The sequence below is a fragment of the Dermacentor albipictus genome, chromosome 1, assembly GCF_038994185.2.
Source record: "Dermacentor albipictus isolate Rhodes 1998 colony chromosome 1, USDA_Dalb.pri_finalv2, whole genome shotgun sequence".
Lineage (NCBI taxonomy): Eukaryota > Metazoa > Arthropoda > Arachnida > Ixodida > Ixodidae > Dermacentor > Dermacentor albipictus.
In genome coordinates this window covers 481,029,579-481,046,770 of record NC_091821.1, presented here as the reverse complement: position 1 = coordinate 481,046,770, position 17,192 = coordinate 481,029,579, and the positions used below count along the sequence as shown (strand labels likewise).

Here is a 17,192-nt window from a genome sequence, read left to right as displayed (position 1 = left end):
TGCCGTCCCTGCAAACTTCTTAATCTCATCCGCCCGTCTAACTTTCTGCCGCCCCCTGCTGCGCTTCCCTTCCCTTGGAATCCAATCCGTAACCCCTAATGACCATCGGTTATCTTCCCTCCTCATTAGATGTCCTGCCCATGCCCATTTATTTTTCTTGATTTCTTGACTTAAATATACAGGCTGTATTATCAACTACAAAGCGCCTAATTCGAGAACAGTGCGAGAACACGCATACATTTGCGCATATGATTAGCGTTACAAGGACCATGTGCGCAGCAAACGGCGACCGGAATAGAAGATGCGTATATATATTTATACGATCTGTTATTGCAGCTTTTGGTAGAAGGCTAGCTCTTACATTTTATACGTATCTTCATAATGCGTACAGTTTGCGAGTTCAATAAAATATAGTAAGCTGAAACTTTGTGAGTACGAGCGCTCATTCAGACAGCTTAAATTTTCTCACAATAATACGGATGTTCGCATAACAAAAATACGGAATTTCGTCTGTTTCCTGCAAAATAGTGTATAGCCGCTATATGATTACAGTGAAATGTGCGTAAAGCTTAAAGCGGAGAGCACTTCCCGTATATTAACGGCAGATTTTGCCATATTTTTGAAATATGACATAATTTTCGTATTTTTACCTGCAATTCTCCGTATAATGACGGATATTTTTTACAATGTGGAAGGCTATATGTTTGAGTTTCTGCGTAACAGAATTATGTTTGCTCGTATATACGAATTACAATCCGATGCTATCATGTCTGCAGGTTGGTTGTGTGTAAGTCATACTTTACGAATTTTCTGTGCATTTTGCTTAGAGAAATAACGCACTTGCGCGATGGGGGGGGGGGGGGGGCAACAAGAAGCGGGGTGTATGCTTTACTAATGGTAGTGCCACTTAAGGGCCGCGGCCGCTCAGACAGGCCTCAAGCGGCAGCTATCTTTCAGGAAGTTTCCGCATAACAGGTTTATATTTTCTGGTATGTTCGAATAACAATCCGAAACTTTCTTCTGAATGCGAAGAAGAATGAGGATGCATGCTGCACTTCGGCACAGGTGCGTGCGCGCATGACGTAACGTTTGTCGCCTGTGTTGGTGGCGATAGCCTAACGTCGACAGCGGCGTCGCTTTAGTACATCCCCTTTCACAGGGCAGAATAGAGGAGCATTTTTTTTTCGGGCTGAGCGTTTAAACCAGGTGCTTTGTGACCGGTACGAGAATGCAGACGTATCACTTATGTATCTGACTGCATTGTTCCTTGTGTGCGTGTGTGTGTGGAGGGGGGGGGGGAGGAAGGTGCAGGTATTTTATTTATTTATTTATTTATTTATTTATTCATTCATTTATTTATTTATTTCAAGAAACCCCTAAAGGGCCTCACAACGAGGGTATTACATAGGGGGGTGACAAAAATTCTACAAACATCTAGAGAAGCGTATTCAAGGAATAGGCAAAGAATAAAAAAAAAACAGAACAACAACACTCATTGCGACATAATGAAAAAAAACGCAACGTAGTAAACAGAACACAAAAAAATGCATATATATTAAAGATCGAACACATTGCGGTAATGGAACAAAACTAGAAGAAAGGCTACTCATCACATTCATTTTTTAGAAGTTCATGAAATTTGGACGAATTCATTTCAGTTGCTATTGAAGCAGGCAGCTGGTTCCACTCAATAATTGTTTTGGGTATGAATGATTTCGCAAAAGATGAAGTGCGGCAAATGATGCGTTTGATCTTGAAAGGATGGTCACGGCGTGGAAAGACCGCCGATGGTGATTGAAAGAAATCGTCATGAAGCAACGGATGATGGTAAATTTTGTGAAAAAGTGTTAAGCGAGCAAGTTTGTGACGATGGGAAAGGTTATCAAGACCAGCACGAGCCTTTAACAATGTGACGCTAGTGAAACGTGAGTAATCTGAAAAAATGAAACGAGCAGCACGGTTCTGCAGGGATTCGATGTTATCTATGAGGTAGGTTTGATCCGGGTCCCATATGGCTGAAGCGTACTCGATTTTCGGACGGATTAGGGTGGTATAAGCAAGTTTACGCACAGGCGCTGGAGCGTGTCGAAGGATACGTTTTAAGAGGCCAAGAGAACGGTTAGCAGCTGCTAAAATCAGATCGATGTGATAGTTCCAGGTTAAGTCGGACTGAAGGTGAACCCCTAAATATTTGTAAGTAGAAGCTGTCTCAACTGTTACGTGATTAATAGTGTATGCAGTTAGGATGCGGGAAGAGTTTCTTGTAAAGGAGACCAGCTTTGTCTTAGAGTGGTTTAGCATCATTAGCCACGGTGAACACCAAGTGTTAATTGAATCGAGGTCAGTTTGTAAAAATTGGTGGTCAGTTTCACATTTAATGGCTCGGTAAACAACACAGTCGTCCGCGAACAGTCTGATTTGGGAAGATACACAATTGGGTAGGTCATTAATAAATATTAGAAAGAGCAGGGGACCAAGCACGCTCCACTGGGGTACACCGGATGTGACTTGAGCCATCGAAGAGTTAGAACCATTAACAGCTGTGAACTGAACGCGAGATGAGAGGAAGCCTTTAATCCATGCTAAACCCTGAGGGTGAACATTGAGATGCAATAACTTGAGTAGTAGTCTATGGTGGGGGACCCGATCAAATGCCTTAGAAAAATCGAGAAACAAAACGTCGACTTGAAACCCGGCGTCTACTAAAGTAAATAAGTCGTTAGTAAATCCAGCAAGCTGAGTGTCGCAAGAAAATCCCTTGTCTTGGTATACTTGTAAAACATTAATTGCTCGCGTTTTCCGCATTGCCTGCGCTTGTTGCTTTTCTGTCGTTTATCTGCTGACTTGCGGTTTTGCGCACGGCTTTGTGTCAATGTGCGCCGCATATAGACGATCTTTCAAAACCGAATGAGAGAGTTAGTAGTCGCGCTCGTTTTAGCGCTCCTTTTATGCCAATATGAGTCTCTTTGTGCTCCTCTTCTAATGAATGCTTCGCCAACTACCCCAACAAGAAATGCCCCAATATCGAATGGGAGAATTCACTTACCCTGCCAAACAGTTTTCCTCGCGTTTTCTCAATGTAATGCAAAAGTTGGCGTTCCAAAATTTGCTGGTACACTTTAGGTACAGGCAAGAAGTCCCCTACAATCTGCGCACACATACCTCCCGAATGGCCATTTTAATTTTCCAACGCTTGTACATTCACCTCGATATCATAAAAACATCTGCTGCGAAAATGGAGCAAATGCTAGTGTTGTCATTATTTGTGGCGAAAATCGCTAGTTTCAAAATTCCGGAAAGCTGATTTCAACATAACATGGCGCAGAATACTTGAACTCATTTTCATGCACATGATGTCAAAAAGTGTTACAGCAACATCTTTACGCGCAACGATCCAATTCGTCTCTTTTCAGGACTCGTATTTAATTACTGTAGTGAAATGAGGCAATCATACGCCGCAGATCGATAACTACACTGAGGTATAATTTCACAATGAAGCCCTTTGTGCATCTACATGATTGGCTGGTGGCGTCGAAGACAAGAGGAAAGAGTTCGGATCAGCAACAAGGTGGCGTAGGTAACCATAGGTAGTTCTGGCGGTGTTCAACGTTTTGCTAAATTCACACTGGCACTACACGGTAAAAACACATGAGGCTAAAATACGGAGAAAGCTTCTTCAACAACGTTGCCACCCTCACTTTCATTTTTGAAAACGGTAGAGCTGGGAGAACGGACCCTCCCTATTACGGAAATTCTGTTTTGTTATGTAGCGTTATGTCAGCAAAACAGACGATCAAGTCACTGTTCCAAGAGTTCACGTATGCACTGTAATACAGCAATGCGGTTGTAAGAAATGCCAGTAGAGGTAACCATGTTACATAGAACATACGAGAAACGACGAGACTCCCAGCACTTCAGGACACTGGCTAAATGGCAGCTCGCAGCTCTACGAGTGTATACCGTGTGGCCCAGCTAACCTTAGCTAAGCTATTCAAAGAAAAGGAAAGGATGAAGAAACACAGTGCAGGATACACTTTAAAAGCGGCGGCAATCGCTTGTTAGATGTATGCCGACCAAAAACCGTAGCATTAAGATTGCGTCTTGCACCGTGCTTTTCAAATATTTGTGGTTGTTGAACAGCTTGGTTTAGGTTAGCTGAGACACCCTATATAATTACGCTCCAAGTGGCACTCATTGGCTTGATGAGAAGGTGTACTCTTTCTCACGAGGGACGACTAATTTCTCTGCCTACAGCTGCAATGAAGGTTCCATTGAGGGCGGAAAAGAGGGAATCAAAAATAACATTGCGGGCAGCGCTTACGACAACAGAAATGACGAAGAAAAAAAAAAACTGTTTCGCCTATATAAATAGAAAAATATTACTTGAAAATTAGTAATTTTTTAGTTCACGTCGAAATAAATTTGTTGTGGTAAAGAAGTATTTCTTTATTTTAATATTTTGTAGCTTTCTTTATGGTGTTGCATATGATCATTATACCCATTTTTCTCTGGCAATTCTGAGCATCGTACACAGAGATTATGTCGACATATTAAGCTCAATGTGCTCATCCGCACTGCTATTTGACAAATAGATGTTCTCAGATATGGCAAGCATTGACATTACGTCACATGGCTTACGCTCGGCGTGTATTCTATGCACTCACTCGCGAAACGCATATATGTTTAGTTTAAAATTTGAACAAAGGGAACATCCTTGCTAAATAAGAGTTCACTTTGTTTCGTTTTACTTAATACCGGTGAAAATGCCCTTGCGACGCACTGTGGAGCGAAATTCTGTTTTTTTATATCCGCTACCTCATCACTTTGCAATATACACGTAATTTAAATTCGTACGTGACGGTTTTGCCATTCCACTCTCTTCGGAAAATAGGCCAGTACGGTTTACAATCGCCCCTGCGACGCGCCGCTTGCATAAAGCGAGTTGCGGCCACAAACTCACCGTGGTGGGATTCGGCACTAAGATGGAAATGTACGTTGCAAGGCAACTTATGGACATCGTAACCACATCGAGGTGCATTGATGAAGTTGAATCACTGGTTTCGTTTTCTTGAATGAATTCTGGGGTTTTACGTGCCAGGACCGCGATTTAATTAATAGCCACACAGCAGTGGGAGACTTCGGATTATTTTTTCCACTGGGAGATTTCTGATGTTCCACAATGCAGGGCCCGCGGGCATTTTCGCATTTCGCCTCCATCGAAATGCGGGCGTTGCGGCCGGGCTTTGATCCCGCGACCTCGTTTCCTAGCAGCAAAACACCACAGCCGCTGAGCCACCTAGTAGGGCCTTTCGTTTTTCTTAGTTAGGTGAAGTATCGGCGCTATACTGCATTCGGGCAAAGCGAAAGAGGTCCAACGAGTCAAAGTGCGTCTTCGAATATGGAGGACTGCATCTTTCTATGTTTTATGTTCAGCGATGCACCATGAGAAAGAAGTTGTGAGGACTCCAGCTGCATAGGCGCGCGCTCACGCAATGGCCACAACCAATCATAGCCGTTTCGCATCCGGCGGAATGGGAAAGGGCAGTAACTGGTTTCGCGCGCACTGCGCCGGCTTCATTATCGTTCAATTCAGTCACGGAAAACGGATGGGAGGGCCACGCGTTGTGCGTTCCCGTAAGGAAAGGACAGCCTTCGACAAGCGGCGGCGAGAACTCGCCCGTGAAAGGGCTAGCAGTCAGTGCGCCGATCCAGCCGTTAAGGCCTAAATGTAGTCCGACGTAGCGCGAGCACGAGCAGACGTTATGTGACGCTGGCGAGAGCACTAGCGTCTATAGTTCCGCCTATGTTTCGACGCACTGGCGCAAATAACGTAACCGGACGCTGCCAACGCGCTCTGACGCGGCCCACGTCGAGCGATGCTCGGCCGCGCACCGATAACGTCAGGCCATAAACTCGCCTTTAGAGCCCCCCGAGCCCAGGCAATCCGACAGCAACGAGAAGAACATGCCGAGCTGAGGGAGCAGGAGGCCGAAGCAATCCGGCACCGTTACCTGTGGGTTACTTAAGCGTGATGAAGGTCAGGCGCACGCAGGACACGCTTACCCCCATTTTCTGGTAGGGGAAAGGTTCGTCATTTCTTTTAAAGGACCATCAATGAAATCATGTGCTCCAAGAGAGGATGACAGCCTGCAGTAATTATTTTTTAAGCTCTTGCACTAACTATAGAACGAGCTTTCTTTCCAATGGTAGATTCATAAATAGGCTATCCTTTTCGTCGGCACAACCCATTTTTCAGTGGATAACGAGTGGCGGGATATTTCCAATCGGGCTTGTGCCAATATATCGGGCTTTGGCAGAAGTAGCGAGAGAAAATTTAGCCCGCTGAGTGCGTCACGTAATTGATTGGTTGTGTTCGTGAGCGCGTTTTGTGCTTCTCAATCCTTTCTGCTATTATCAATAACACAACGATAATTATGGCGCATTCTAATGCTTGCTCGAGTGATACGCTAACATCCTGCTTTCCTGTATTGTACGCGCAGTCTCTACCGGAGCGGCATCCCACTTACACGAAAGCCAGTACGACATCTGCGACGACGAAGGATGCGAGGAGTATGGTAGGAATCTGCTTTCTCTTAATCCGTCAGCAAGAAGCAGCCTAACTGACGCACGGAAAACCTTGTGAAGGAACTTATAGTATGGCGAGAATACACACCGAAATATTTGACGCATTCAGTAATTGATAGACTGAGTCTCACAGTTTGTGTCGAGGCAACAATAGCGATGTTGTAGAAGCCGTTGTGGTGACACTACGACTTTGTTTTGGGCAGTTGTTTTTAACCTTACGCAGACGCTTCGTGCAAAATAATGTTTTAACGCAAAAGCTGTGTGTTCGAAGTCTCTGTAGACTGCCGTTGGATGGATGCAAAGAACATTGTGTTGCCATGTGACATGGTGGAAATTGCTCAAGCTGAGCTGGTGAATGGTGTAGACTTTTCGTACTCTTTATATCGCCTTCGCAGCAAATCTCGGGTGTTATCTCATTGGTCTTTGTCTGATATTATTGGGAGGAGGAGTAATTATGCTGAGACTTCAGTGATTTACGTTTAATCAGCCGACCCTGTTGTCCCACAGATCAGATTTTGGCTGCCGACGATTGTTTCGGCAGCCGCTATAGTTGTGGTTTGAAGGTCAATTACTTTTGCTGGAATAAGTTTGAACAATAAATATTTCGATTCGTGATTGATACTTTGGCATTGCCTCGTTCTTCTCTGTCACTTAAAGGGGACAATATCTTACTACTATTATCTGCTAATACACTTTTGTACCAACGTCATAGAAAATAAATTTCTGAGTATATATTGCTGGCTAGATCAAAAACATTTGTTTGATGTTTGCTGTTGGTAACTGTAAATCAGTGAGCGTGGTTCCACTCCGGAATGTTCTGGGAAGAAACTATGCACTGCAACATTTAACTTTATTAGGTATTGGAGGTGCTTTTCGTTGTGCTCAATTGTAATCTAGATGTAAGTAGCTGAAGTAATATACTGTCGTGGACAGATTCAATGCGGTCGTATCTTTCGAGCAATGTGCACAGGCGGAAATATTTTCGTCATGAAGCAGGTGAGGGAATATGCAATGATGTTTCATGGCGCTTATGTTTGCGTGGTGGTTGTAGGTTGTGAGGATAATGCAAACAAAATACTTTTGCACTATATGAAATGTGTTGTCAGTCCCGTATCGCTGTGGTGCATGTGTTTCCTATAAATTAGCTATAGGAGCACACAAACTGTTTTGGAAGGAGGGGAGTGGGATAGGTGTTGCGCCGGATGTAAATAAAACTTGCTTTAGACTGCGCTTACTTGCCTATAGCTATGCGTTGCACGATGAGGTCCTATTTTTTATGGTCCTTTTATATTTTGCACTTTTTTGATTTCTCAAACTCTACCTTTCCACACATGTTCCGGTATGTGGTCTACATCTTGGATATGCTAGAAAACCACCACTGTGTGTAAGCAATATAGAGTTGTGTAGCTCTATTGCATAAATACAATTTGAACCCGTAATACGCTATGGAAGGCTGACCTAAATATTGTTGTATGTGTCTTTTCAAGGATTCACGTGGTTTATGGCGACGGCCGATAGGAACAACCAAATACTGTTAAGGGATTGTGTGGACCTCCGGCGTGAATTGTCACTCGACGTCTGAAAAGGTTGACTGCGCACGACCCAGGAGAGGCTGTTACGGCTGTGACATTGTGCTAACCAGCGCGCTGCAGGGCAATTATCCTAAAAACTGTTGCAGCCATCAGATATGAATATTCGTCTTTTAAAAACTCGCATATGTGCGAGTTCTTGTTCGTAAAACAATTTTTCAATATCACCGGTAGCATGCAACACAATTATATATATATATTGAGCTGGATTTTTCTCAGAGGCGGACATTTCCAGCACAATAAATTTGAGTGATTTACAAGGTCTTGCTGATTAAGGTCTAAATAATTACTTTACGGCACATATTGCAATGAACGATTCTTAGCCGGTGTCTTCGAAAATCATATCCAGTTGGAAACAATCCCGAGGATGACACAATTTTGAGATATACGTTCCGAAAGCATGCACCGAAGTGCGTTGGTGTTCCATCAAATGTTTAGTTTTAATGTAAAAAAAAGTACGTTTTGGTCAAAAAAAGGTATTCAACTAGAACAATAGTGCATTTTTACTGCACCTTTCATAGCACTTATCTCACAACTCGTTCGTGTTTCAAAATTCGTTCCAAGTCAGTGTGCCTTGTGAAATCAAGGGCTTCAATTCGCGTATTGCATCATGTGCGCATAAGTATTTAGTTAAAAGTAGATTGAGCTGTACATTTTGATTTCCAATTAAAGAATTTCCACCTCCCCAAGTAATTTAGTTCAATAGCTAGGTTTGTGCTATATATGCCACGTTGAGTGTCGAGATCTGATAAAGCTTTACATGAGAGGTTGTTTTATTTTTTCGTACTCCAGCAATTGGTTCGCCACCAGAGGATGTGTTTTAGCCATGGTTTACATACATAAGCTAAAGTAGACTAAGGGAGACGTCTAAAACAAGTTAACAGGCAGAAACATATATTGAGCAGGACATCCTAACCATTATTATTACTTCTGAACTTAGTGCTAAGTGATCCTGAGAGCCGTGACCTGGCAACCTGTCCTGTCAAAAGGTGACCACCGGAAATCCATCGTCAAACAAATCGGCGGATGTCTTGCAGAGCACCGCACCATGGGCTTCGTCGATTGGCGCAGCAACCCATGTGACAGCTATTTCCTGTACGCCTGCTCGGGTTTCCAGAAGGAGGCCGTGGACCTGAACCTGGCCATCTACGAGTCGCATCTGGACTTCACCACCTCGGAGTACCAGCTACTTGCCTCGCTCCTACAGAAAGGCAAGCCTTACTACCCGCGGCTGTTGCTGCGGTTTCATTGCATTTTGTCGAAAGCAGTGGTTCAGTGAGATTGCGAGACTATTTGATTACCAGAGAGAGGTTAAAGAAGAGCGAAGAACAACAGAGAAGCTTGAAAGTGTCGTATATGGCTCGGCACGGCGTTTTGAAGGAAAAGAATGCAGTTGCGGACTGCATGCACAGCCTACCGCAAATACGCTTATTGAATGTTTGTCCTTGCTGAAAAATCCAAGCTCCATTTATAGTGAAACCAGATATTTCGAGCAGTTCCAGTAATAATTTTAGCTTGCTGTACCAAAACAAAAATATGAAATGTACTTTACCTGCACACTTTTAAGCTTTGTATACGGCTCAACTGTTCGTCATGTCCAATGAAATTTAAGTTATTATGAGTGTACGCTGAACTACTACTCGAGTAACATATTCTACACAGTCAAGCTTTTTATTGGTTCGGGGAACTCAAGAGAAAATTGTGGCACATATATTTACCGTTGTATACATGCCTATGCTAAGACATCAGATGTGGTACCAATCTTAAGCATTGAACGAATGAGCTATTTAAAAGAAATTGAAGTTTTTACACGTGGGATAACGGCGCCCTGTATTTTGTGAACGGATATGTTAATTCTGCATCAGTCCAAAATACCTCACACAGAGCAAAGCTTGGCAATTACTGGAAACGCAGTTGATGCCGTTGACAACCATCTGAACTTCCTCTTTGTATCGCAGTGCATGGAATGTTGGTCATTCTAGACAAATTCCACACCTGTTGGCAATATGAGCCGACTGTAGGCCTTTTGCAGGTTTTTAGCCTTTCATGTGAGCACATTCCATTTCTTTTTCATGTGTGTCCGTCCCTTGCAAAACACGTATTTAGGTGTCCTGAGCAACGTGTGCACGCAGGTTGGTAACGCAGCCTTTCGATGAACGGCCAACCTTTTTATCGCTCTGGTTTTTGGATAATCCGGGAAAAAGGAACTGGGGGCGGGGGTATAACAAGCGACCACTTCATCGGCGGTTAGTAGATCCACTGGAACTTCTTCACTTGAACTGCGAATGATTTAGAAGAGAAGGGTCACCGCCTTTTTTAGGCGAAGCACTCGAGTGCTTATATATTTCATACAACAAGCGTGCATAGCTGAGCGGCATAAATAGGCCTAATCGCATGAATTTAACAAAAAAAACACTTTATAATTATTAATAAAACTTCATAATTTTATTACTCGTCTACAGAAATACGTGGGACTAAGATGTCTTTAAACGAATTCTGCCTGTGGCTTGAGTAGAACAAAAAGAAAGCGCTCACTTTTACTGGGTATCTGAATTTCATAATCTGACCACGAAGATTACGCATGGAGACGACGTCGATGCAACCAATCTTGAGCAACAAGGAAAAAAGAATTCCTACTAATGACAGCGTTGAGATTCTGAAGGACAGAAGCAGCCCAACTTGCTTAAAAACACTGTGGCAGATGATAACAGGTGTCAAAATGGTATTACTGTGCACCACTATTTTATTACATCTTCTTGATTGATGGGCACAAAATAAAGCCCTAGCTATAACCACCATATATTTTAGGCCACGTTTTCTCGGTAAACATCTGAGTTTGAAAAATTATACTAGTATCCTTGTATTCCGAATTATTTTCTTTATTGTAGAGGAAAGTTCACTGGATACCATGCAGCATGCTTTTGTATAATTTTTTACTTATGCTCAATTTTTAGTCAGTATAAGTCCTAAACATTTATTGCGACAATGATTATTCATTCAAGAAAAGTTATTCTACTAGAGTAGATTTTGAAGCCTCAACACCTGACACTGGGGCAAAAGCTTTTGTTTGGCATTTTCGGTTGCTGAAGTGATGAGACAAATGAACAAAAATGTGAAGTTTTGAGATAATTGTTTTAAAGTGTAAAAACGCGTGTATTACCTGAATACAATGCGCGAAAAGCAAATTGATGGATTGCTCAATAACCACCAGCCGGGCACTTATTTTGTTCATTGATTTGATGCCTTAGTTTCTGGGCATCTCTTGTTGTCTGTTTTGCAGCCCTATTGGCACAGTTAATGACGGTAAACCTGGCGTAAGCCTTCACTGAATAGCCTCTAGGCGGAAATTTTTAAGACTTGAGGGCGGGCCTGGTTCAAGCAGTGCCACGATCAATAAATGTAAGAGTAATATACAGCGTGACTATCTTCAATTTGATACGTGCAGGTGACACCCAAGACCATGATAGTGTTTTCTAACCGCTGAACATATAAATTATGGATTTTTATGTGCCAAAACCAGGATATTATTATGAAGCACGCCGTAGTGAGGGACTGCGGAATAATTTGTGCCACTAACTTGCACCTAAATATAAGTACATGAGTGTTGTCGCATTTCGCCCCGATCGAAATGCGGCCTTCGTGGCCGGTATTTGATCCCGTGACCTCGTGCTTAGCAGCCCAACACTATAGCCACTAAGCAACTACTGCGAGTAACAGCTGAACATTGCCACGGTTGCTTGCATGCGCAGCTTTGTCCGATAGCAATATCCAAAAGGTGAATGTTAAGCACCACGCGACGGGGAAATTCACAATTTCCCCGTCCAAAAACGCTGCTGCCAGCGACGGTTTTGAGGACGACCAAGAAAGTGCTGCCTTGTGGCAGCATTTGTGGTGTGAAGCTGAAATTCACAAGCAGGGAGATTTAGTTCGCGACTATAGAAAGAAAGGTCTGGGGTACTGTGGTGTCGTGAACGAGGCGTGGGCGCCATACCTAGTCACCGTCAGCAACTGGCGGCGACAACACGAAGTCGACGTTAGTCTACGGCTGTGGTGGCAAGCGGGCGTACTCGGTGGAACAGAGATGGCTTGGAGGTGGGTCAGCGGTGTCCAGAAGGGGAATATCAAGACGGAGTGTGTTGGCTGAACAGTCGATAAGGGCGGAGTACGCGACAAGAAAGTCGAGGACCAGGATTACGTCATGCGGGCCTTCGGCAAGGACGGCGAATAGAGCAACACTCTGGTAATAAGCGATGCCAACATGAGTGGTGCACATTCCAACGGCAGCAGCTGTTACGCCATTGGCTACACGGACGACTTGAGTCATTCCAGGCATCACAATTTTTTTTTAGCCTTCGGCGCAATTCAGCACCCATGATAGAAAGGTGTGCTCTAGTGTTAATGAGTGCAGTTACTTGTACACCATGTATCTGTACATCCAGGAAGTTCTGTTCGGTATGTATTGTCAAAAGAGGATTTTGGCTTGATTGAAGCAATGCAGCGCCTCCTCTAGAATCCGCATTGCTTAGTTATCCGTCTGGCAGCACAGTAGTGACGTCGGAGACGATGGTCTGCGGGGCTGGGGGGAGCGACGGCGGCGTTGTGCGGTAGGCAAGCGGGAGTACCGGGGCTCAGCTACATGTTCTTGAGGGGCAACTTGGTCATATCAGGACATATACGAGTGATAGCGGCCAGGTGCATTAAAGTAACCCGGAAAATTCATCTGTGCTGTAAAACTCCAGTGATTTCGGCAGAGGCAGGAGATGTGGCCGACGCGGTGACAATGAAAACGAATAGGCTTGTCGGTGGGAGTTCCCCATGTGGGCGGATTACGGAACCACGGAGAAAAGTCTGATGTGGGTCGAGGGGGAGTTGCAAAATGTGGCTGGACATCGCAGCGAGGAGCCGGGGAAACAGCAGATCCCCATATTTGCGATCTCCAGAAGGACGACAGCTTGGATGAGAGGTATAGAAACCGAAGGCGGGTTCACGGATACAGGCGCCTGGGCAGTTGGAGCGGCCGCCTCGAATTCACGCCGAACCATATGCGTAACATTAACGCAGGCGCTGGCCTGGCGAAAGAGATAGCCAAACGATGATGTCGCTGTAGTATTCGGCAGGCGCTGGAACTGATGTGCGATGTGTCGGCTTTTGGCTGGTTCCAGACGGTGGCATTATTTAATGGCGTAAACAGTTGTAACCTTGATAAACACAAGAAAGTTGAAGGCATCCTCGGCAATCCTTTTAAGAACATGCGCAATTTTGTCCGCCTCTGCCATGTCTTCATCGGCTTTGCAGCAGAGAGCTGAGACGTTTTCTATGTAGGCTACATATGGCTCCGTTGACGTCGACGCACGAGTAGGTAATTCCTTCTTGGCAGCTAACTGTCGACCCAAGGGGTGCCCAAATTAGTCGCGAAACTTCTGCTTGAAAGTGTCCCAGCTTGTGATCTCGTGTTTCTGAGTTTGAAGCTATACTCGAGGCGTTCCGTCGAGGTAAAAAATAACGTTCGCAAGCATGATAGCAGGATCCCGCGGGTTGTTAGTGCTGAGGCGTTCGTAGTTTCAATAAGTCATCGACCTCGATGCCGTCCAGGCCTGAGATTTCAGGATCCATGGAGGCGGTATAGGCTTAACGGAAGTCTTTGTGGTAGGTAAGGCGGCCGGTGTGGTTGAGGTTGATTGGCGGAGGCATGGTGAAAACCTCGAGTGAGCGTCCGCTGCGGAGCTCTGTGGCGAGGACTTGGACCGCAAACCTACACCCAATATGTTACGTATAACGGTGCACGGGACAGACTATCTACAGGTATATTTACAAGCGCATATACATGTAGCCAGGCACGTAACCAAGGGGGGGGGGGCGGCTCCCACCCCCACCCCGGAGTTAAGCGCCACCCCCCCCCCCGCTCTCTATCCGCCCAAGGCACCACTCCTCACACATTCCTAAAGCGTCGACAAATCAATCTACTTGGCGGTCAACATTGTGCTGCCTTTTACAGTGAAAGCAGTGTATGGCTAACTTCCGTAGTTTTTTTCGGCATACGTTAATAGCAAAAATCATCATGTGGCCCGATTCTGGTGATAGGGAAAAAAGGGTCCAAGATCAGTGGCACATACTGCTGTGGACTCGGGAACCTATACCGTGCCCTTCGGAATCTTCGGGATGGGGCCAAGTATGGGGAGTGCTCAACGCCTGGTTCATATCCACCACGGGTCGGCCCGGCATTGGAATATCTTCGGGATCGGCCTACGTATGAGGAGTTCTTAATGCCTGCTTCACCTCTGCCGGGGGTGGGCCTGGTGTTGCACTATCTTCGGGATCGGCCCACGTATGGGGAATGCTTAGCGCCTGCTTCACCTTTGCCGCGGGTCGGGCCGGCGTTGCACTACTTTCAGGATCGGCCCACGTATGCGGAGTGCTTAACGCCTGCTTCAGCTCCGATGAGGGTCGGCCCGGTGTTGCATAATCTTCGGGATCGGCCCACGTATGGGGAATGCTTAACGCCAGCTTCACCTTTGCCGCGGGTCGGGCCGGCGTTGCACTACTTTCAGGATCGGCCCACGTATGCGGAGTGCTTAACGCCTGCTTCAGCTCCGACGAGGGTCGGCCCGGTGTTGCACTATCTTCGGGAGCGGCCTACGTATGGGGGGGGGGGGGGGGCGGTGCTTAACGCCTGCTGCACTTCCGCCGCGGATCGGTCCAGTATTGAACTATCGTTAGACCGACCCGCAGCGGTGGAGGTTAAACACTTTGCTTTTCGTTTGGGAACTTTGACCGTTGTCAGCTTTGGCTGCCATACCATCTTCATAGAGTAGAATGGTTGTCAATTTTTTCACTCCTAGATGGCGGTAGTTATCGGCATCTTCTGGGGTGTGGAGGCCAGTTCTCTGATCGATTCGGTGCCCACGCGATTACCTCAATATGAATTCAGTTGTCACCATCTACTGCAGCAGGCAGGGCATAGTTAATTGTTTTAATTAAAATGTTTTATTTTAGTTATATTGTCCAACACAATTTTTATGTCACCATCTATTCAACGAACACGCGCATCCCTGTTGCTTCGTTAGTTCAATCTTCTTTGTTTAGACTGATCCAGGGGCCAAGAAAGGGATTCGGTTCATAGTCGGTTGGTCTGTGCTCGTGGAACGAGCTATAAAACTCCAGTTGCGTTTAACTTCTCATTTTGCTTCATCATTTCCTCGAGTGACGGCTCACCCCGACGCTGGCAGACCCTCGGAACCATATATGCGCGATATGGGTTATATAAGATGGGAAATAAGATATTGAGAAACCGCGTCCATTATCAGACCCTGGAATAACCGTTCAACCCATAAGCAATATGACTCTCACCCGTTAGCTCGTCTGGTTTTTCCCTTATCCCAGAGCGGTTGTCGCGCAAAATTGGCAACTGGAAACAAGAGTTGCAAGGAGATCAGAAATTAAGCGACCTACTAAGGGAGAAAGACAAGGCAACAGCCAAACTGGGAGGAAAAGCGAAAATTGTTTGTGAAAATATTTATGGATCAACATATTTTTATCTAAAAAGGAAGTAGAGAAAACGCCGCCGGAAGTGGAGAACAATTCCGTGTGTTTTGAATGACGCTTCTACAGTTATCAATCGAGCCGCCTGACGTAGCCACTTCCCTGCTGTGCTAATGGGGGGGTTTTTCTAACCTTCCGCGGTGGGCGCGGTACGTTTAGAAGGGCAGCGTCGTGCGCTCTACGCAATTGTACGGGGCTGGTGACCATGCATCGTTACGAAACTTCCCAAATAACAACACGAGTCGGTTTTGCTTCTTGGTAGCGCAGTAAACGAGCGATCCAAAAGAACTATGATTGTTCCGCAAATATACATTTCTCCAAAATTCTTCCAGAGCTAATTCAAAAACGCTACAGAAATGTTTATTTTGCACGTTCGCGTGCTAACTTGTTCTTAGCAAGGTTCTTCCTGTGCACCTTTCATGCGTGAAATCATTTTATGTGGATCTTTCTTTGCCAAGAAGAGGTGTATCTCACAGGCGTACTAGTGAGATACACGTTATTTGAATTCTCTTCTGCGGCTTTACGCGTCTTTATGGCAAATGGTGGGCGTTATTCACAATTGTACTAGTAAAAGCGCCCTCCCTCTCATTTGCATAGAAAAGTTACCTTGGGTTGCCCCCCCACCCCTCCCCCGAAAAATAAATCCTGCGTGCGTGCCTGCATGTAGCCCTGCCCAGAACGAACAGCCCGTGCCAGGTCATATCGTTGTCATCATCGTCACTTCAGTCATGACAGGCCTGCTATTGGTCAATGAAATAACTGCAGCCTAGCAGTATGAAGGCAGCGAGTCAGAATGCGTGTGTCAGTCATTACACTTACAGGGCGAGAGCGCTCTCGAGGCTCAATATTTTAAAATTAAGAAAAATAAATTATGGGGTTTTACGTGCCAAAACCACTTTCTTATTATGAGGCACGCCGTAGTGGGGGACTCCGGAAATTTTGACCACCTGGGGTTCTTTAACGTGCACCTGAATTTAAGTACATGGGTGTTTTCGCATTTCGCCCCCATCGAAATGCTGCCGCCGTGGCCGGGATTCGATCCCGCGACCTCGTGCTCAGCAGCCCAACACCATAGCCACTGAGGCTCAATATTTTCTGCAATAGCATAGGTGGTATGTTTGAGTGGAAGAGCTTTATTGAAATGCGATGGCCCAGATTTCGAATCTTCCCTGTGCACCGACATTCTTTTTTATAAGAATTTTCAGGAAAGCGCATTGGAATTCCTGCGACGGACACCAACAGCTATAAAAATGAGAAGAGCTGGCATTCCATAACACCCACTTATATATGCGAAACTATCATGGCCCGAAACAAAGCAGGGGCGCTATAACGTAAAGCTATTCCAAACCTTTCGATTCCAATTCTGCAATCAGCCCTCAGCGAGTGATTCATAAATTTTTGGCCACCCCACGTCGCCTGTCTGTCACGCGATATCACGAAAACCGCGATAGCTCCCAATCTGACATGATGTATACACGC

The 17,192-nt window shown here is 45.3% G+C and overlaps 1 protein-coding gene across 1 annotated transcript in view; it reads left to right on the top strand.

The window, feature by feature from the left end:
• LOC135901468 (membrane metallo-endopeptidase-like 1) overlaps positions 1 to 17,192 on the top strand; it is a 172,948-nt gene that overhangs the window by 38,844 nt on the left and 116,912 nt on the right. The window contains exons 4-5 of the mRNA XM_065431278.1: positions 6,501 to 6,575; positions 9,212 to 9,385. Of these exons, the coding sequence (XP_065287350.1) occupies positions 6,501 to 6,575; positions 9,212 to 9,385 (249 nt within the window). The remainder of the gene's footprint in view (positions 1 to 6,500; positions 6,576 to 9,211; positions 9,386 to 17,192) is intronic.